Genomic DNA, 21,505 nt, shown 5'->3' with positions numbered 1-21,505 from the left:
TATCACTGTTCTAAGCTGTGGCTTCCTCAAGGTCACACAGTCCGATGTTGTAGAACTTGAACCCAGATCTTCTGACTCTAGAACCAGTGTTGTTGCAGGCATAATAGCAACAGCTTAACTAGCAAAATATTAGGTCCCCTATGTGTACTTTCTAGAACCTCCGAATCCATTCCTTAGGGAGGGACTGCTTTGTCCCATTCTCTCCTCCCCTTTTAAAAAAATTGTGGGGCACCTGGGTGGCTCAGTCAGTTAAGTGCCCAACTTCGGCTCAGGTCATAGTCTCACACTTTATGGGTTCAAGCCCCACATTCAATAGCATGGAGCCTGCTTTGAATCCTCCATCACCTGCTCTCTCTCTCTTAAAAATGAATAGACACTTAGAAAAAAATAATTAAGACATTTTTAGAAATAAATCAATAATTTTGGTAGGGGCGCCTGGCTGGCTTAGTTGGAAGAGTGGGCAACTCTTGATCTTAAGGTTGTGAGTTCGAGCTCCATGTTGGGTGTAGAGATTAGTTAAATAAAAACAAGACATTGCAAAAAGTTTTAAATTGTGGTAAATTATACATAATGTAAAATATACCATTTTAATCATTTTTCAAAGTGTCCAGTTCAGTGGCATTAAGTCCATTCACACTGCTGTAGAGCCGTCACAACTATGCATTAAGCAACACCCTGCTTCTCCCTCCCTCAGCCCCTGGCAACCACCGCTCTGTTTTATGCTTGTATGAATTTGACTACTTTAGGCACCTCATGGAAGTAGAATTATGCACTATTTGGCTTTTTGTGTCTGGCTTATTTCACTCAGCAGAATATTGTGGCATGTGTCGCAATTTCCTTCCTTTTTTTCAGGCTGAATAATATTCCATGGTGTGGATAGACCACATATCATTTATTCATCCATCCCTTGATGGACACTTGGGTTGTTTCCAAGTGTCCTTTGGCTGTTATGAGTAATGCTGCTAGGTTCGTGGCCCCCCTCTTTTGTTTAAGGATAGGTTGAGTAATACCGTGGTTAGAGCACAGGTTGTAAAGTGGAGGGGTCTCCACCTCTTACTGGTTGAGTGGTCTTGGGCCGTTCCTTCACCCCTTACACCCTGGTATTCTCATCTGCAAATGATGGTGGTCTGTCTCCCAGTGCGGTCAAGCAGTTGGATGACCGAGTGGATATGGCATGTTTATTACAGTGCCCAACACAGAGCAAACACTCAATACATCTTATTCTCGTACATCCATTCAGCAAAATATGTGGTACCTGCCTTTTGATGTTTCCATTTTACCCCTCACCTAGCCAGTCCCACCTACCCCGAGCAGTGGGTCAAGGCAGAGAAGGGGCAGCGGGAATGACCCACTAGGGTCCATGTAGTAAAGGGTGCAGTGTCTGCAGTCTATTTAATTAAAAACCAAAACTGATCAAAAATTGGTCTGCTTTTTATCATCATTGGGAACTGGCGATTCTAAACAACATCACTGATGAAATGCTCCTCCCCCCAGGCACGGATCGTTCCCACTGCCCCCAACCTTCCATAGCCTCTTTCATGCCCCTTGTGAGGTCCACATGTGTGTTGAATAATGCTGTGTTCTTGGTTCCCTTCTGTTCTATTTCTTTTTTCTTTTTAATGTTTATTGATTTTTGAAACGGAGAGAGAGACGGAGCACAAGCGGGGAGGGGCAGAGAGACACCCACACAGAATCCGAAGCAAGCTCCAGGCTTTGAGCTGTCAGCACAGAGCCCAACGCGGAGCTTGAATCCACAAACTGCAAGATCATGACCTAAGCCGAAGCCAGATGCTTAACTGACCGAGCCACTCAGGCACCCCTTCTTCTTCTTTTTTTAAATTTTTTTAATGTTTATTTATTTTTGAGAGAGAAAGAGAGACAGAGCCAGAGTGCAGGAGGGGCAGAGGGAGAGGGAGACGCAGAACCTGAAGGAGGCTCCAGGTTCTGAAGAGTCAGCACAGAGTCCAACGCGGGGCTTGAACTCGCAGACCAAGATATCATGACCTGAGCCAAAGTCAGATACTTAACTGACTGAGCCATGCAGGCGCCCTGTATTTTTTTTTTTTTTTTTAAGATTTTATTTTTAAGTAATCCCTACACCCAGCATGGTGCTCGAACTTACAACCCCAAGATCAAGAGTTTCACACTCTGCTGGCAGCCAGCCAGGTGTCCCTGTTGTATTTCTTTTTAAATACTCTGCATACATGTTAGAAAGCTTGGCAGCCTAATTATCCTGTTTTCCTTTACGGTAGCTGTTACTACTGTCTGGCATTTTAAAGATTGCTTTTTATGATAGGACTTTGTGTTTCAGAATGGCGTCAGATTGACAGAAAAACTCAGCAGGTAGTATAGAGAGTTTCCGTTTACTAGACCCCCCCCCCACCATCCCATCCAGTTTCCTCTGTTATTAACATGGTATGTCTGCAGAGTACATTGGTTACAATTAAAACCAGTATCTGTACATTATTCCTAACTAAAGTCTATAGTTTATTCACATTTCCTCAATTTTTACCAAATGTCCTTTATTTCAGGATCCCACCCAGGATACCTCTATCTTTGTAACTGTCATGTCTCAGGCTCCTCTCAGCTGTGACGGTTTCTCAGATTTTGGGGGGCTTTTTTTTTGTTGACCTTGACAGATGTGAGGAGTGCTGGTCAGGGATTGAGTAGAAAGTCCCTTTTTGGGGATTTGTAGCCTCATTTATTTATTTTTTAAGTTATTTACTGGAGGGTTACTGTAAGTCATTGTGCAAGGCTAGGGATATAACAGTGAAACAAAACATTTATAAACAGCATTTATAGGGGCGCCTGGGTGGCTCAGTAGGTTAAGTGTTTGACTTCAGCTCAGGTCATGATCTCACGGTTCGTGGGTTTGAGCCCTGCATCAGGCTCTGTGCTGACAGCTCAGAGCCTGGAGCCTGCTTTGGATTCTGTGTCTCCCTCGCTCTCTGCCCCTCCCCCACCCGCACTCTGTCTCTGTCTCTCAAAAAAATGAATAAACATTAAAAAATTAAAAAAAAAACCCAGCATTTATAAATCAGTGACATTGACGCTGGGCTTGGAGAAGGCTGCAGGGGCTGAGAATTGAACCCAGGCAGCCCCGAGTCTGACCCTTGATCACTGTCCTGTTTGCCACCTCCCATGGGCAGAGGAGGTGGATTTGGGATGTTAGGTAAATTTTGAAAAATCTGGCAACCAAAGGCACACGAGGAAAACTAAGACAGTAGATGGAATAAATTACAAGTGAGTTGGATTCATTTCCAGTGGGTAGATGAGGAAAGTGAGTTAAAATACTCTCCCTACATTTCTCTTTGGAGCTCTTCTGTTCTTCTTAAGTTCTCCTGTGCAACTTTCTCTGCTTTTAAATGTCCCTGCAGGAATGCTTTTGCACAACACAAAAATTAATGGTCAAGGTCGGAAGAGGCCAGTGACAGATCTGTGTCTGTCCCTAAAGGCTAATGGTGCATTGCGGATGCAACTAAAAAACCCATGTGTGGAGTGGTCTTGGGCCGGGAAGTCTGGAGCCAGAAAGTGAGTTCAGGGGCTCTGCCCTCCTGGTCTGGGGCAGCGTCCGAGGCCTTTGAATCTTTCTGAGCCTTGATTGCTGTGCCTATAAGTTAGGGATAATTCAGTGGAGTAGCATCTTGCACCTGGATGAGGTTCTCAAATCAGTCACCACCTAAGGCCGAAATCTGGTAGAGTCAGAATTACCTTTGAAAAGCCTTCAGATGACATACAAAGATGTGAACACAGCGTGCCATGTGGGAGACCCTTGCCCAGCCTGGATGTATGTCTGTCACAGCCCACTTTTCTGCTGGCATTTGCGGCCATATGACTCCATCCTTGGTCAAACCAGATTAAGTATCTACCAGTGTTTATGAAGCCCATGTTGTAATAAACAGTGACATGTCTTTACACACGGGGAATAGAATACGCATGACTTACTGGCTGAGTCAGGTCTCACAGGTGTCAAGACCTCGTGGTTAGTGTTGTTTTTTTGTTTCTCTGCATCCATAGTTGAGTTTTTGTACATTGGAGTATTTTAGTGCACTGCCCAGCCCGCTCCCGGGGTACTTGGTAAGGATTGAATGAGGTTGTGTGTGAGTCCCTGGTGCTGGAGATAAATATTTGGCACATTATAAATATGATCAGTGAGTGATACTTTCATGGAAGTCATAGGGAGGTGAGTGATTTACTCTTTAAACATTTTTTGGAAAGGAGGATGTTGTGTCTTGTGGTCTCTGACGGACCCTGGTGACTTGGTTTCTACTGAGTGTGTGGGTGGTGGGTGACTGCAGAGGCCTATCAGTCTTTCACTGGGTTAGGTCCAGTCTTAGCCCCCTTTAGAGACCTTCCCTCTACTCTGGGCTAATATGGCTCCTTTGTTTGGCCACAGAATGTCCTGAAGGAGCATGCAGACGACGACCCCAGTCTGGCCGTCACTGGGGTCCCTGTAGTCACTTGGCCAAAGAAGACTCCAAAGGTAAGACGCAGATTGCCCGCAGCTGAGGGACCATTTCCGCTGCCTTTCACATCTCCTGTAAGATGAGTGTGGGCAACTTTTCAGTGGGGACTCCCGGCCTGGGGCACCCCAGTTAAGATGAATGTTTTTGGTGATTTGTCTATTGCAAATTTTTGTTTCTTGAAAGGAATCATTTTCCCTAGCTGTGGAAACTGCAGGCAGTGGTGGCCACCTGGTGGCCACTCAGAAAACTGTGGGGAAATGATGGCTCACTTATCCCCTTCTTTAGGTGACTTCTTTCCCTTTCTCCCTCCCTCCCTCTGTTCCTTCCTTCCTTCCTTCCTTCCTTCCTTCCTTCCTTCCTTCCTTCCTTCCTTCCTTCCTTCCTCCAGTTGCTTCAAGGACTCTTTCCTCTCTTTTGAAAGTAACTTTTTTTTTCTCTTTGTAAACCTGATTGATGCTCACCATGAAACAGTCTATTCAAATAGGAAAGGACCAAGACCCTAGGGAGAATGACAGTAATGTCACTGAGGGCTTACTAGGAGCAGGTTGCTTTGCCTCATCCCCTGCATCCCTTATCTTCTTTAGATTCCCAGCAGCCCTGTGGGGCAGACACTTGTGACTCTCATTTTACAGATGAGGAAACTGAGGTTTAGAAAGGTAAGGTCACTTGTGAGGGCACCTGGCAGAGCCGAGGGCAAGGCGATCGGTCTGACAGCAGAGACTAGACTGTTAACCAGTGTCTACCTCAAAGTCCATTCTCCAGAGAAAACCAGTAACATTTTGGTGTGTCTTCTTCCAAAGTCTGTGCTGGGGTAGGACACGTATGTATCAGCCCATCTGCCGACACTCAGCTCACCACTTTCTTGAGCAGGTTATAGATGCTCCCTGGGCCCTTACTTTCCTCATCTGTAAAAAAGGGTTATACCAGCACCTACTCAAATGGTTGTTGTGACGACTAGATGAGATAATGCATTGTTGAATTTGTTTCTGGTTAACTATTAAAAAAAAAAAAAAAAAGGAATAATGTATGCAAAGTTCTTAGGACAAGGAGTGACCAGTGGTTAGTGCTCTTTAAATGTCAGTTGTGACTTCAGCAGCCTCTTTGTTGATGTGTATTTTGCCAATTTCTGGGGTTTTTTTTTTTTTTTTTTGCTCTTATAAGAAACATTTAGAGGAATATTCTAGATCTGTGTTGTCCAAAATGGTAGCTGCTAGCTGTATGGCTATCGAACACTTGAAATATGACAAGCTCAAATTGAGATGTGTCAGAAGTATAAAATACACAACAGATTTCAAAGACTTAGTGCAAAAAAGAACACTGTAAAATTACTCATTAATTTGTTTTTTATATTGATTGCATGTTGAAATTAGGGTTGCCAGATTTTAGAAAGGATCCTCATTTAAATTTGAATTTCAGGTAAACAACAAATAAAACTTTAAGTGTAAATATAGCCCACATATCACATATACTTACACTAAAAAAGATTATTCATTGTTCATCTGAAATTTAACTGGGTGTACTGTATTTTTATTTGTTAAATCTGGCAACTCTAGTTGAAATGATAATATTTTGAATATATGGATTATTTTAAATTTTTTTTTTCAACGTTTATTTATTTTTGGGACAGAGAGAGACAGAGCATGAATGGGGGAGGGGCAGAGAGAGAGGGAGACACAGAACCGGAAACAGGCTCCAGGCTCTGAGCCATCAGCCCAGAGCCCGACGCCGGGCTCGAACTCACGGACCGCGAGATCGTGACCTGGCTGAAGTCCGACGCTTAACCGACTGCGCCACCCAGGCGCCCCTTGAATATATGGATTATTAATGTTAATTTCACCTTTTTCTTTTTGCCTCTTTAAATGTGGTTACGAAAAGTATATAAAAGTATATGTGTGGCTCACTTTACATTTCTATTGGATAGTGATGTTCTTAGGTCATTCTTTCCACTTTTGTTTGATTATCTCCTTAGGGTATATTCCTAAATGTAGAATTGCTGGGGAAGATGGCCCCTATTACTTGTAGGTATTGAATTCTAATTCTCTTTGAAGCTTAGTGGGAATTTAGGTGGCAGTAGAAATGAAAAAGGATTCACTTTCATAGCTTCTGCCATTAGTTTCCCGATCCATGGAAGTGAGTAGGGTTTTAATGTTCACTTTCCCCTACATGGGCAATAAACACAACCACCATTGCTCAGACCGCAAACTGTACCTGCAAACATAGCGCCTTGCAACAACCTAGCCGGGCCCCACGGCTGCTCTGAACTTGAAGAGGAAATGGTGGCTTTGCCTCACTGCCTGCTCCCCTCCCAGCTAAGGAATTGCTTTGGGGGAGGGATTGGGGTTTACAGAACATGGGCTTTGAAAAAACAAACTTGCCAGGACCCATTGTAATCTCAGAATTAATGGAGGGGTCCAAACGAACTTCTCTGGGGGAAAGCACTTCAGGATTACTGATGTGTCCTGTCCTTTGTGCCTCAGACCCTCAGTTTACTCCTGAGAGGCTTATAGGCATTAAAAAAAAAAAAAAAAAAAAAAAAAAAACAACCCTCTGCCCTTTTGCTCCAAAGGGCTTGAAACAGGAAGCAGGCTTCTGGGGGGAGTAGCCCTTATCTAAGATTTTTGTGGAGGATTGGTGTATAAGCACGGGTCTATACACAAGGTCACGTGGCTAATATCAAATCTGGGGGTGGGGGAGAGACTGAAGCCCTTCGGCTGGTTAGAGAGTGAAGAGAGAACATTCGAGATTTAACAATACTAAACCAAACAATACTTTGGGGGTACCAGTCTTTTTTTTTTTTAAACACCTTATAATGAAACAGATACAACTTGCTTACCATACAGTTCTCCCGCTAAAAGTGTACAACTCACATTTTAGTATAATTGGGATATTCAGAGAGTTGGACAGCTATCTCCACAGTCTAATTTTAGAACATTTTCATGCCCTCTGAAAGAAAGCCCATCAGCAGCCAGTCCCCAACCCCTAAATCTTCCCCTCCCACAGCCCCTGACAACCACTAATCTGCTTTCTGTCTCTATGCATTTGCCCGTTCTGGACATGTAAATGGAATTATCCAATACTTGACCTTTTGTGACTAGCTTTTTCACTTAGTATCATATTTTTAAGCTTCACCCACATAGTGGCATCTGTCAGTATTTCATTCCTTTTTATGGCTGAATAATATTCCATTGTGTTTGTAGACCATACTTTGTTCATCCCTTGTCCAGTTGCTGGACCTTTGGGCTGTCCCTATCTTTTGGCTATTGTGAATAATGATGCCCTGAACATTCGTGCACAAGTTTTTGTGTGGATACATGTTTTCATATCTCTTGGGTAGATGCCTAGGAGTGGAGTTGACTGGTCACATGGTAACTCTGTGTTTAACTTTTTGAAGAATGGCTAGACTGTTTTCCAGAGTGGCTACACCCTTTTACACTCCCACTGGCAATGTATGAGAGTTTCAATTTAACCCACATCTTCGCCAACACTTATGATCCATCTTTTATATTTTTAAAAAAATTTTTTTAATGTTTATTTTTGAGATAGAGAGAGACAGACTGCGAGCGGGGGGAGGGGCAGAGAGAGAGAGAGAGAGAGACACAGAATCAAGCAGGCTCCAGGCTCCGAGCTGTCTCCACAGAGCCCAACACAGAACTCAAACCCACGAACCTCGAGATCATGACCTGAGCGGAAGTTGGACGCTCAACAGACTGAGCCACCCAGGCGCCCTTATCCATCTTTTTGATTAGAGCCATACTAGTACTGTCTCTTTCGTTTTCATTCAGCTTATGGTTTCTACAACTCATTTGAGGTTTATTGTGTGAGTTTGCAAGGGCTGCAGAAACTGTGTGCGTGGCTTAGAGGACAGACGTTCATTTTCTCACAGTTCTGGAGGCCAGAAGTCAGTTGGCAGGACGCATTTCTTCTGGGGACTCTCTCCTGGGCTTGTCGATAGCTGTTGTCTCTCTTTGTTATCACGTGGTCTGCCCTCTGTGTGTGCCTGTGTCTTAATCTCTTCTTATAAGGACCTCAGTCTTGCTGAATTGGGACCCACCCGAATGACCCCATTTTAACTTAGTTACTTCCTGAAAGACTTTATCTCCAGGTAGTCACATTCTGAGGCACTGGGGTTAGGGCTTCAACATAAGAATTTGGGGGGCAGGGGGGACACAATTCAATCTGTAGCATTTATCATACATTATTTCAGAGCAACAAAAAAAGATGTAAGTAATATAATAATGAACTCCATGGCCCCCACTCAGCTCTAGAAATAAATTATTGCCAGTACAGCCCCAACCCCCTGTAGTTTCCTACACAATGTATGGACCAATCTTTAGAGGTCTTTTTTACATCTTGTTTAATCCTTACAACGAGGCTGGGAGGTGTGGATAGTGTTATCTCTGTGCGTGCAGTTGAAACCGGGGTCTCAGAGAGGGATGCCGGTATGCCTTGGGCCACACAGCTTGTGAATGGAGAGGCGTTAGTGCCCAGATCTGAGGAACTCGTGCAGTGTGGTGGAGAAGCCGGGGGCGGGGAAGCCCGCTGCCCTGTGTATGCATTTCCTGGCTGGTGGGGTTAAAAAGTTCACAGGAAAAGGAGAAGTAACTGAACGACTGACTGCCTGGGCCGCCCGGGGTCTGTCCGTTCCCAGGTTTGCAGTCCGCTTGCTCCCAATTTGATGCAGGTTGGGTTGAAAGATCAAGGGTGTTCGTTGAGGCTGTCAGGATGCGAGGTAGGGAGCGGTATTGGGTCTGGGTCAGGTTACTTAACAAGTAATTAATGCTAAATGATGATTAGCAAGAAATGCTTTGATCTCCCACCTTGTCTCCTGGAGAACAAAGTCCCTTTCTGGAACTGATTAGGTGCTGTGAGGTCATTTCTGATGTCGTGTCTTTCAAATCAAAGATGCTACTGAATCACCATCCGTCACCATTCCCCCGATTGGCCGTTCCCACCAGCGGTGATGGATTTGTTTTGATCCGTCTACACTCTGGCTGCTCCCTTTTATGACCAGGTGGCAGGATTTTGGGGGCCTGTCTGTGACCTTGGAACCAAGCCAGGAGAACTGAGCTTCTTTGAGGCTTGACCTCCGACCTCAGTCTTATTAGCAAGTTGACCTTCGGCTCACCAGCCAGACACTTCTACCCAGCTAGCTTGCCGGTGCTTTCACACGGAGGGAAACTGAGGAAGGAGGGGAGACTGAGCCACAGCTGTCTGCATCTTAACCCATCAGCTTGAGTGGCCAAACTGGGCTGCCACATGAATTTCAATTATTGACAGTTTTTCTGGAGTTAGGAGCAGACAGGCTGGAGTGTGTATGCACAAGTACCCTGACAGGGGACGTGGGACAGCCCTTTTCAGTTATTGGATTGGCTTCCTTATGGGGACGTTACAGGGCCACGCAGGAACCACGGCAGGAAGTGACACACACACACACCTGATGTCTGTGTTACTCTTGGTTCCCCTTTGTTTCTCTTCCCCTTCCTCTGCAGTTGGTCATTTAGATCTGGGAGGCTTGATAAGTGTGGGGTCCCTCTGGTGTGACACATAGCCCTTACCTGAAAGAGAGGCACATAATTCAATAAAAAGAGGCCCCGTGTACTTCCTGTTCTTTTTTTGCTCTGCTGTCGATTCCTGTCACCCCCGGAGTAATTAAATTGATGACGAGGAGGAGGAGGATGACGATAATGCCTGCCTTTTATTGTTGCCTACTCGGGGCCAGGTAGTTTCCGAGAAAGGCATTGCGGTCTAATGAGAGCCAGTCTTCAGGCTGCTGGCATCAGCTTTACCTGGGGAACTTGTAAAAAAAAAAAAAAAAAAATACAGCTTCCTGGGCCTGGTCTGGGACATTGAGATTTAGTAGGTTTGCGGTGGAGCCTGGGAGGTCTACACTTTCTTGACACTTTGTAGGCAATTCTCATGCGTGACTAGGGTGGGCTCTGGGGTCAGATGCATCTGGGAATTGAACCCAGGCTTTGCCACCAACTGTGTGGTTGTAGGCAAGACTGAGCCTCAGTTTACTCATCTGTTATAAGGGCTAATAGTGCCTTTCCTGTAGAGTTGCTGTGAGATGCCGTCTGTAAAGTACCTCGACAGTAGGCTATCAGTCAGTGATAGTTAATGTGATTTTTTGCAATTATGGCTTCTAAGTAATTGACAACCCTGAATTTGCCTTCCAGAAGGCTGGTGATGGTCTCTATGGAAATAGCGGATATGGAAGGAATGGCATGGAGCAGGGGAAGGGGGTGAAGAGTTTAGAGACATTTCCCATCCTTCAGTTACTATTGGCTGGGGCAAACACTTAATCTCAAGCAAAGACCCTAGTGACTTCATTCTCCCCTAAGTAGTCATGGCTTTTCTGAAATGGCCGGCATACCCTTACGGGGGAGCTGGTTTAAAAAAGTGGTTCTCCTCCTTTATCCCTTCCTCACTCCCCCGAAAGGAGAAGTCCCGGGTGCTGTGGGTGACTGTTGCCTTAGACTGTGCCCCTGAGGGTTTGAGGCTGTTGAGGCCACAGGCTTTGCTTTTGGGTCAGGGTAGGAGGCGAGCATGCCCAGTCTTTCCAGCTTCCTGAGAGCAGACTCCAAGAGCCGGTGGGTGTAATGCTCACGGGCCTGGAGGAAGCCGGCAGTGAAAGAGCCCTGGCACCAGGAGAGCAGAGAAAGGCAAGGGAAACCAGTGGATGGTGGGTAGGCTGCAGCGAGGGGAAGCAAATGGAAAACGATCTGGGGCCCCTCGTCTGGAATCCCCAGGGTTTTCCTCAGTGACAGCTAAGTCATCTGTGAAGTCCAGCAGGTTCCCAGGAGTGCAGCAGAAACCTGTGATGAAGGAATACCCACAAAAATAGCCTGCTTATTCTGGAGAGTGTTGCACACAACATCAACAAGTAGAAAAATCCAGTTGGAAGAAAATCATCGGTGGTGAACGGAGAAGCTGGGGCTCAGGTCTCTGGACCAGTTTTTGTGAGCTCCGATTCCAAATCGGTTTGTGGCTGAACTCACATGGTTTTGCGAGCCGGATGACAGGGATTTCATCAGAACCCTCCCTTTTTGGTGGAGTGAACCGAAGCCGGAGGGTAGAAGCTTCTAGAGCACACCACATGAGACCTAGGCAGGACAGAACTGTGGCTTTGCCTGCTGACTTTTTGTAGGTAAGCGTCCTGTCTTCTCCCTGTGTCTTCACATTGTCCCCCCTCTGTACGTGTCTGTGTCCAAATTTCCTCCTTCTATAAGGACACCAGTCATACTGAATTAGGGCCCTAATAGCTTGATTTTAACTAAATCACCTCTGTAAAGACTCAGTGTCATATTCTGACACATTACGGTGGGTAAGACTTCACTATATGAATTTTGGGGCAGGTAAGATTCAGCCTATAGGGGCACCTGGGTGGCTCAGTCGGTTAAGCACCAGACTTTGACTCAGGTCATGATCTCACAGTTTGTGGGTTCAAGCCCCAGGTCAGGCTCTGTGCTGACAACTCAGAGCCTGGAGCCTGCTTCAGTTTCTGTGTCTCCCTCTCTTTCTCTGCCCCTCCCTGCTCACACGCTGTCTTTCTCTCTCAACAATAAATAAACATTAAAAAAAAAAAAAAGATTCAGCCTATAAACTTGTCAAGCCTTCCATCTTTAAATCATCTCCCAAATCCTTGACCCGGTCCCAAGTGCCCAAGTCTTCACTTGTGTTTCTGCCATGGAATCTCATGATTTTCTCTCATCTCCTCAACATTGTAGGGGAACTGAATTACTCCATATTTTCCATTTAGTTGCCTTGGTCTTTGCTCACACTATTCCCCTTCTGGAAATGCCCTTCTTATTTCCCCATGTACAAAATTTCCACCTCTAAGCCCAGCCAAACTTCTTCGCCAGGAAGCTTCCTGGGCTGGATGTTTTCTATTTGTACCTTCAGAGCCCCTCTCCAGCCTTCTCCCACCTGCTCCAAAAGTGGGCTCCGTCAAAGGGCTTTCTTGCCTTCTCTGGCTTCTGGTTGGGCTCAGCCAATGGGTAGTACCAGCATGAGATGGAAATGTGGGAGGAGAAAGAGGCTGGGGTATTTATTCCCCCAGCTTCCTCCCCATGGGATCATTGAAGGTTGGCTGTTTCCTTCTTTTGAAGGCCACGATTCCTGTTTTGTGGCCTTCTCCAACTTTTTTCTCTGCATTTCCAGTCCAGTAACTGTTCCCTCTCATAGCCCATCAGCCAAAGGGAGGTAATGTCTCATGGCCGTTGCTAGGCTTGAGGTGTAACACTGTGCCTTGTAGATTTCCCTAACCCTACTTACCCTCTCTGCAAACCGAGTCTCTGTTAAACTCTCCCACATGACCTGGTATGAGGGTGCCAGGGTACCATCCATTTCCTGCCAAGATCCTGACGGCTGTACTTCCCAGTCTCTCTTTCCACTGGACGTCTATATTCTACTCTGCATTTTATGGCCTTCACCAGCTTCCTGAGACTGGAGCTCATCTTATTAATTTTTTCCTTCTCCATTTTTATCCTGTCATGCACGATTTCTCCCAGATAGCAAGGACCCAGGAAATGTCTGTTGAGTGAATGAACTCGATCACAGGTTTTCGCAGCATTTCTAAAAGATGAAATCGGACTCCATCCGTTTCAGGCTCTTGGCTGTCTTTCTTCTACCTATGTCTCTTTGGTGAGAATGTGGATCTCTCCTTACTGCAACTTTTATGTCCCAGCCCCAGCCAACTGTGAAAGAATGCTAAATGGAATGTTCATTGCTCATGGGTACTTTTGGACCCTTTTTTTGTCCCTCAGATTTAAACAACCTTCTTTATCCCACTGGACTTAGAAATCACCTGGAATTTCTCAGCCATCGTCTGTGTCATTTTAGAACTGCTTTATTGAACTTTAAGTCAGCGTTCAGCTAAAATAACCTGTAATTAAAGTCTGCAGCCGAGGATTTCTTTCTTAGTCTGATAACCTGCTCAGCTGTCTGTGTTAATAACGCCAAAGACAAATTCTTGGAAAGCAATTGAAATATTGCGGGCTCCTGCCTTTGGTGGGGTAATTAGAAAGCCAGGCAGGCACTGTAAGTGATTGCCTGCCATTATCCTTGTTTTATTTCTGGAACAATGGCCTATCCTTCAGACTTTTCTTTTTTCTTTTTTTTTTTAATTAAAAAATTTTTTTTAACATTTATTTGTTCTTGAGAGACAGAGAGACAGTGCGAGCAGGGGAGGGGCAGAAAGAGAGGGAGACACGGAACCCGAAGCAGGCTCCAGGCTCCAAGCTGTCAGCAGAAGCCCGACACGGGGCTCGAACTCACGAACCATGAGATCATGACCTGAGCCAAAGTCAGCCATCCAATCGACTGAGCCATCCAGGTGCCCCTCCTCGGACTTTTCTTATTGTCAAATGTCATCATAGATTTCCCGTGTTAAAGGAGGACACTTGATCATTGACATGGGGAATAAGTTATCATGTTCTTCTGCGCCACCCCCCCATCATTTGGCTTTTTAATATTGATTGATTGATTCATTGATTCATTGAGGAGGAGGGCAGAGAGAGAGGGAAACACAGAATCTGAAGCAGGCTCCAGGCTCTGAGCTGTCGGCACAGAGCCTGACATGGGGCTTGATCTCACGGACTGTGAGATCATGACCTGAGCTGAAGTCAGATGCTTAACCAACTGAGCCACCCAGGCGCCGTTCATTTGGCTTTTTTAGAAGGATGGATACGTGTGTGATCGCATGATGTTGCCAGGTAATGTGTTCTCCAAATTTAGGTGATCTAGAGAAAAAAAAGGCACGAGTAGATGAACACAGGTGAGGTATTTACATCGTTTAACTTTGCTTTTTTGTTATAAAGGTGACAAGGGCAAGTGTATTTGTTGAGATGAGGGAAACTTTAATCACACATGAAGAAAGCAGGTGAGAAGGGACAGCTGGAGTAACACCTACTCTGAGCCACTGGAGTTTTCCACCAGTGTGTGTAAATAACTAAGCAGCAAAACACTCTGAAGGAGTTGAGACATTTAGATTCATGTCTCCCTTGGTTAATGTTTATGGGACAGGATGGTTCCGTGGAGCAAGGCTTATTGGTTTGAGCATTCCCTATTGATATATTCATTCTCCTGAGGGAGGGTATTTCTTTTATTTCCTTTTCTTTGATTCTTATCATATTTTTTTTAATTGTGGGAAAATAGATATAATGTAAAATTGATTGTTTTAATAACCATTTTATTTATTTGTTTCTTTATTTAAAATATTATCCTCTGGTCCTGTCTGTGAATGGGGGACCTGCCTTCTTCTTTTTTTTCTTCTTAAGGTTTTTTTTTTTTTTTTTTTTTTTTTTCGAGAGAAAACACCAGTGGGGGAGGCACAGAGAGAGAGAGGGAGAGAGAGAGTCCCAAGCAGGCTACACACTGTCAGCACAGAGCCTGACCCAGGACTCTATCTCACAAACTGTGAGATCATGACCTGAGCTGAAATTAAGAATCAGATGCTTAATCAACTGAGCCACCCAAGCACCCCTTCAACTTGCTTTATTTTTTATGCTGAAGTATTCTTTAGAAAGTTACAGACATCATGTCATTCTACTCCTAAATACTTAGCGCTTAGTTTACATCTCTGAAAAAGAAAAATATTTTTCTACACAGCTAAAATCATGTGGGTTACACCTACCAGAATTTATAATTCCTTAATACCACTTAGTGCCTGGTTATAGTGAGATTTCCCAAATTATCCTTTGCAGATGCTTTATCTAAACCAGGCTCCAATCCAGGACGGTACATTGAATCTATTTTCATTCTATTTCAATCTAGACCTTTCTCAGGACATTGATTTGTAAAGAAGATGGAACCATGTGTCCTCCAGAGGATCCCTTCACTATGTGAATTTTTCTGATTGCTTCCCTGTGGTGTCACAGAACTTTCCCCCTAGCTCTTGTAATTTCTGTAAACTGGAAATGAGATCTAAAGGCTTGGTTAAAGTTAAATATCATAGATGGTGGATTAAGGTGATGGTGGTCTGTTACCCCATTATTCAGTTATGGTTGTCCCTCTTTCTTCCAGAGAACAATCTGGAAGGGGATCCATTGGCCCCCTGGTTCCCTGCTTCCCTCCATCATTCACTCATGGTGTTAGTACCAGTTGTTCATTCTTTCCTGTGTCAATAATTGTATCAAAAGATGAAAATGGAACTTTAGTTTATCATGCTCTCCCTTGTGAATTAGCTGGCATACCCTCCCCCAAATTTTATTGAGAAATAAATCACTGATATAAATTGTTGAGAATTACATCACTGACTTGGCTTTTTTCCCTACAGTTTTCCCTCATCAATTAGGGCCACCCTTAAATATAGTTCCTCCTGAAAAGAGCATATACATGCTCAATTTTCCCCTTTTAAATTCCAATTTTCAAAATAAGGAGTTGGTTTAATGGCCATTTCAAATGGTGACAGATGAGTTTGTCAGGCTTTTTCTATGTTGAGTGTCGTGATAAACTCATGGAATTTCATAGATCCAGGGGGCTTTTCAAGGCAAATTGGCCTGCTGGAGATGAGCCATTTTTAAAGAAAAGCAAGAATGGTAAATGAAGAGAGGGCTATGGCTGCAGCCAAAGTGTGTGTGTGTGTGTGTGTGTGTGTGTGTGTGTGTGTGTGTGAGAGAGAGAGAGAGAGAGGGAGTGTTCCCCCATCCCTACTCCCAGCCACACCAACCACTGTACGTTTGCATTTGTCAGGCTTCCCTAAAGTCTTTAAAGCACCATCAGAGCCCAACAGACCACCACAGTGCCTGTTAGCAGCTCATTTAAGAGGCGATTCAACTATCTCTTTGGTTTGGTTAGTTTCAACATGCCCCAGGGTTTAGGGCCTACATTTCCTAACCAGGTTACCTTTCAGGAATAGGAATTAAGATCACTCTCAATGATGGTGGGTAAAAAAATATATGTATTACATTGCATGGATATGCCACATTTTGGCTATTGTAAACAGCTGCTAATCAGTGATGAACTTAATTTTACTCCTGTTTTGCGTCTTGTCTATGTTATCATCCCATCTTAAGTAATCTACTTTGAAAATGCAGAACTTTTTATTCTGATTCTGTAAGGTGTTTCTCTGGAGGATGGGGAGATACATAATGGGATGGGTGTCCATTAGGAAAGCAATGAAGGGGGGAGATTTGGTCTTGTTAAGAAGAAATATTTTTAAAGTACAGAAGTCTTGGTTGTAGGCCAGAATTATGCTGGCATTTTAGTATTTTTAGCCCCTCCTATTTTCCGGAGCCCCAGGGGAGAGGGGTTTGTAAAGTGAACTCATTTATTTCGTCCAAATTGAGTGTTCAGCCTTAGCCTGGATTTTTGTAGGGCAATGAGTAGAGAAGGGAAGTAACTTCCTAAGGTCATCGAATGAACTGGAAATGGGGTGGATGGCGGGAAAACATTTCTCAGATCAATGCCAGTCACCTGTTAAATTAGTTAATCTTTAAAAAATCCTGTGCCCGGTCACAAATCTTCCAGTGAATGTAAATATTTGTTGGTTGATTTTGGTAACGTAAGGAGACATTATTAGGAGAGGAACCCCATTTAAAAGAAAGCTCAGTCTGTTTAAAGGACCCATATGACAAATATACATGGTTTTTAAATGCTTGTGGAATGAATGACTCTCCAGGGGGAAAATAGAAAGCAATTAAATAACATTATTATTTCCTCGGCAGAAATCACTGCAGCCCTTGGCTGGTCATACAGACACTCTTTGAACTGTAGTTTCATCCAGGCAACCCTGGAATCAGTCCTAAGTTGCTATGTGACACAATGTAAAAAATCCTCTGATTTACATTTTATTAGAAAAATAACTCTCCAAGAGACCGCCTTTTGCTGTTAAGGGGGAAAAAAACCTATTGAAAAACAGAGACAAAGGGTAAAATATAGTAAAATAACTGAAGCACGCATTCCCTGGTGCTTGTTAAGTATAAATTATTACTTGTGCTGGGAAGCTACCCCTTCGTGTGCCTGTTCTGTCATTTCTGTTCCCTCCTTAGGGGCATGTTTACAAATGGGGTCCATTGGTTTAGGACTGTGCCAGCCCGTTACTGGTCTGGACAGAGAATCCATTCTCTTTCCCTGCCTTGATCCTCTGGAAAATAATGTTCCCAAGCTTTAGCCATGCGCTTTGTGACATGGGCACAAGGAAAGGGGCCACACATAGGAGAAACCCTTGTCCTAGGGAAGTCCAGAGTCCAGCGGGCAACTTGTCCCTGTTCCTGGAAATGGGGATAGAGAAGATGGCTCCCCTCCTTTAACCTAATAAGCTCAGGGCTTGTGCCTGCACTGGGGACAGCCTGCAGTGTCCTTAGGTGGCTAATTCTGGGCACAATCTCTCAGCATATAGGGGTCATTCCTGGTATCTCATGATCTGATAGGCAGACCAGAAAATTAAATGACAGAGAGAAAACAGGGAAGTGGGTGCCGACTGTGACCAAGGCTGATTCGGCTCCCATCTGTTTTTTGTTTATTTCTTCCCTGCTTGGTGGAAGTTCTGGATCCTCCTGGCTCAGGGCAAGCACCAACTGCTCGGGTGGCATCAGCTTTGGGAAGCTCTTTCTAAGAATATAAGCCTTGGCTAAGTGGAGCTGGGAGAGCATTCAGCTCTGAGGGTCAAAGATGAGGGAAAGATGAGGGAGAAAGGATAAGCCTAGAAGCACAATGTAAACACTAAATTTTCAGGTGGCAATTCTGCTGGTCCCGGGCTAGCATAATGTATTTCTGAATACATTTTTTCTTAAAAATTTTTTTAAAAATTTTTTTTTCAATGTTTATTTATTTTTGGGACAGAGAGAGACAGAGCATGAATGGGGGGGGGGGGCAGAGAGAGAGGGAGACACAGAATCGGAAACAGGCTCCAGGCTCTGAGCCATCAGCCCAGAGCCTGACGTGGGGCTCGAACTCACGGACCGCGAGATCGTGACCTGGCTGAAGTCCGACGCTTAACCGACTGCGCCACCCAGGCGCCCCAAAATTTTTAATGTTTATTTATTTTTAAGAGCAAGAGACAGAGTGAGAGCAGGGGAGGGGCAGAGAGAGAGAGAGAGAGATACAGATTCTGAAGCAGACTGTAGACTCCAAGCTGTCAGCACAGAGCCCGATGCGGGGCTCGAACTCATAAACTGCGAGATCATGACCTGAGCCGAAGTTGGATGCTTAACCGACTGAGCTACCCAAGCACCCCTTAATCGTTTTTAAAGTTTATTTTTTTTTATTTTGAGAGAGAGATAGCAAGGGGGTAGGGGCAGAGAGAGAGGGAGACAGATCCCAAGCAGGCTCTGCACTGTCAGTGCAGAGCCCGATGCAGGGCTCAAACTCATGAACCATGAGATCATAACTTGAGCCGAAGTCATGAATTGGATGCTTAACTGACTGATCCACCAAGGTGCCCCTAGCATAATGTATTTTATATACAGCCCAGCACACTTTTAATACAAAACAAATGTTGGATAATTGTGTGTGCCAATTAGCTAAAGGAAACTTGACCGAGGGGAGGAGTAAGAAGTTCTTTGCAAGTGTCAAAAGAGGAATTAGAAAAAAATTTTTTTAATGTTTTATTTATTTATGAGAGAGAGAGAGAGAGAGAGACAGAGTGTGAGCGGGGGAAGGGCAGAGAGAGAGGGACACACAGAATCGGAAGCTCCAGGCTCCGAGCTGACAGCACAGAGCCCGACGTGCGGCTCGGGCTCACAAACCGTGAGATCGTGACCTGAACCAAAGTTGACGCTTAACCGACTGAGCCACCCAGGCACCCCTCAAAAGAGGAATTTTGAAGAGGTGTTAGGATAGTGGCTGGCAGGAGCCTTCTTACTGTTTGGAGAGGATCCACTGCATTATCATGTCTCACTCCTGATTTCCAACTTCCAGACCTGGCCCCTGACAGATGATTGATCAGACAGCAGTTTGGTTACCAAAACCATACCTATCTGCCTTGAAATTGAATTTGAACGGAGAATACAGAATTTGCAAAATTTAATAAGGGATAGTTGATTTAATTCTACAGAAGTCTGAGTTTTTCACTTGGATGCTTGTATCGATCTCATTTGGCATCCTCTTTTGGCTCTGGCGTGAGGGATCGGAGCGGTGTGATTAACAGCCCAAGCCCCAGGCTCTCGGCTCTAGGCTCCAGCTGCCTGCGGAGTCAGATCCAGGTGCTTTCATTTCCTAGCAGCAATATGCCTCAGTTTCCTCATCTATAAAATGGGTGAACAATGGTACATACCTGATAGGGCTGTTTAATGGGATAAATAAGGGCCTCAGTCAGTTAAGTGTCCGGACTCTTAATTTCGGTTCAGTTCATGATCTCACGGTCTGCATTGACAGCAAGGAGCCTGCTTGGGATTCTTTCTCTCCTTCTCTCTCTGCCTCTCCCCCAGTTATGCATTCTGTCTCTCTGAAAGAAAATGAACAAACAAACAAAAAGGCATAGGACATCTGGGTGGCTCTATCTAAGCGTCCAATTCTTGATTTCAGCTCAGGTCATGATCTCGAGGTCACTGAGTTTAAGCCCCACATCTGGCTCCGTACTGACAGTGCAGAGCCTGCTTGGGATTCTCTCTCTCCCTCTCTGTCTCTGCCCCTCCCCCACTTGTGTGCATGTGCTCTCTCTCAAAATAAATAAATAAACTTAAAAAATAAATAAAGGTAGGGGCATCTGGGTGGCTCAGTCAGTTAAGCATCTGACTTTGGCTCCGGTCATGATTTCATGGTTGATGAATTTGAGCCCTGCATTGGGGGAGCTCAAACCCCGCTTCGGGTGAGCCCCGCTTCTCTCTCCCTCCCTCTCTCTCTCTCTCTGCCCCTTGTGGGATTCTCTCTCTTCTCTCTTTCCCTCTCTCTCTCTGCCCCTTCTACTCTTGCCTCACTCACTTGCACCCTCTCTTTCAAAAAAAGTATACGGAATAATGAGATAATGTCTATAAGACACTTACCACTGGCTCTAGCCCTGCAATCATGCTTTAGTAAATATTAGCTGCTGTTATTGTCTGGACCCCTGAAGGATGGGGGTCTCTGGGTGGTGTTATTATATAAGGGACCCTGGGCTTGAGAGTATTTCCTAATTTTCTTTGGGTCTCCATTTCCTCATTTGTGAAGTGAGGGGGTCTGGTGAGGCCCCTTTCTAGTTCAGAAATAATATGGTGGAAGGAAGTTTGTGTTAGCTACAGCTTCTGTTTATCAACATTTTCCCTTTCTCTTCTTTGTGCCATGATAAATGGGAACCATGTCTTTTTACTTCCTTAAATACAGAAAAGAGCTTTTGAGAGTTCAAAAGAAATCGCCTGAAGACAAGTCTAGGTGATCTTGCATTCCTGATAAGCAATGGGAGAGACCTTCAAGAAAAAGTCCCACTTCCGTACCTTTGCAGTTCTGACCACAATGAATGACAATGAAGTAAAAGCATGATTAGCATATTATCAGCCCCTCCCCTTTATTTTAAGGGGCTTCCTAATGGGTAGAATGGCCCCTAAGAGGTCATCAGATACAGACTTAGGTCCATCACTGTAGCTTTTTAAAAGCTGAGATCTTTGGGGATGGAGTAAGGTAGAGGAGGGGGATATTCTTTTGCATTTTGTTTTTGCTAACCTTGAGTGGCTTGTGGAAACTATAAAGAAACTATAAGGAAGAAGGCAGGAAGGAAACGCAGAATAAATATGTTTCAGTAAAGAGCAAGTCTGTTGGGATTTTTCCCCCATAGTGTCAGTGGGTGTATAAATTTCCTACAGACTTCAGAATCCACTCAGTAAAACTGACATTCCTGCTTACCCACTCCTGCTGACTCCCTGCTGGAAGCTCCTGAGTTTTACTTACAAGGTCTCTGCCACATACATTCTGCCTTCCTTGAAAGTCCAGGCCGTGACCTGCCTGTGGGTCCCTTCTGTTCTCACAGTGGATTTCATGGCCAGTGGCCTGGGCATGAATAACAGTTGGACAACACTGCAGAGTTGATTACGAGATTTCACAGCTAATAAGCTTTTTCTTGGGAAAGGCTTTGATCTCTGCAGAAGGTTGCTCATCCCTGGGTTGGGCATACCTTCCCATTTTACAGA

The 21,505-nt window shown here is 44.7% G+C and overlaps 1 protein-coding gene across 6 annotated transcripts in view; it reads left to right on the top strand.

The window, feature by feature from the left end:
* The window catches only part of KDM2B (lysine demethylase 2B), a 126,554-nt gene that overhangs the window by 73,852 nt on the left and 31,197 nt on the right, over positions 1-21,505 (top strand). For all 6 annotated transcript variants that reach the window (XM_030335724.1, XM_030335727.1, XM_030335723.1 and 3 more), the window contains one exon: positions 4,397-4,483. In XM_030335724.1, coding sequence (XP_030191584.1) covers positions 4,397-4,483 — 87 coding nt within the window. The remainder of the gene's footprint in view (positions 1-4,396; positions 4,484-21,505) is intronic.

Source organism: Lynx canadensis, chromosome D3 (genome assembly GCF_007474595.2).
Source record: "Lynx canadensis isolate LIC74 chromosome D3, mLynCan4.pri.v2, whole genome shotgun sequence".
Lineage (NCBI taxonomy): Eukaryota > Metazoa > Chordata > Mammalia > Carnivora > Felidae > Lynx > Lynx canadensis.
This window is presented reverse-complemented; position numbering and strand designations above follow the sequence as displayed.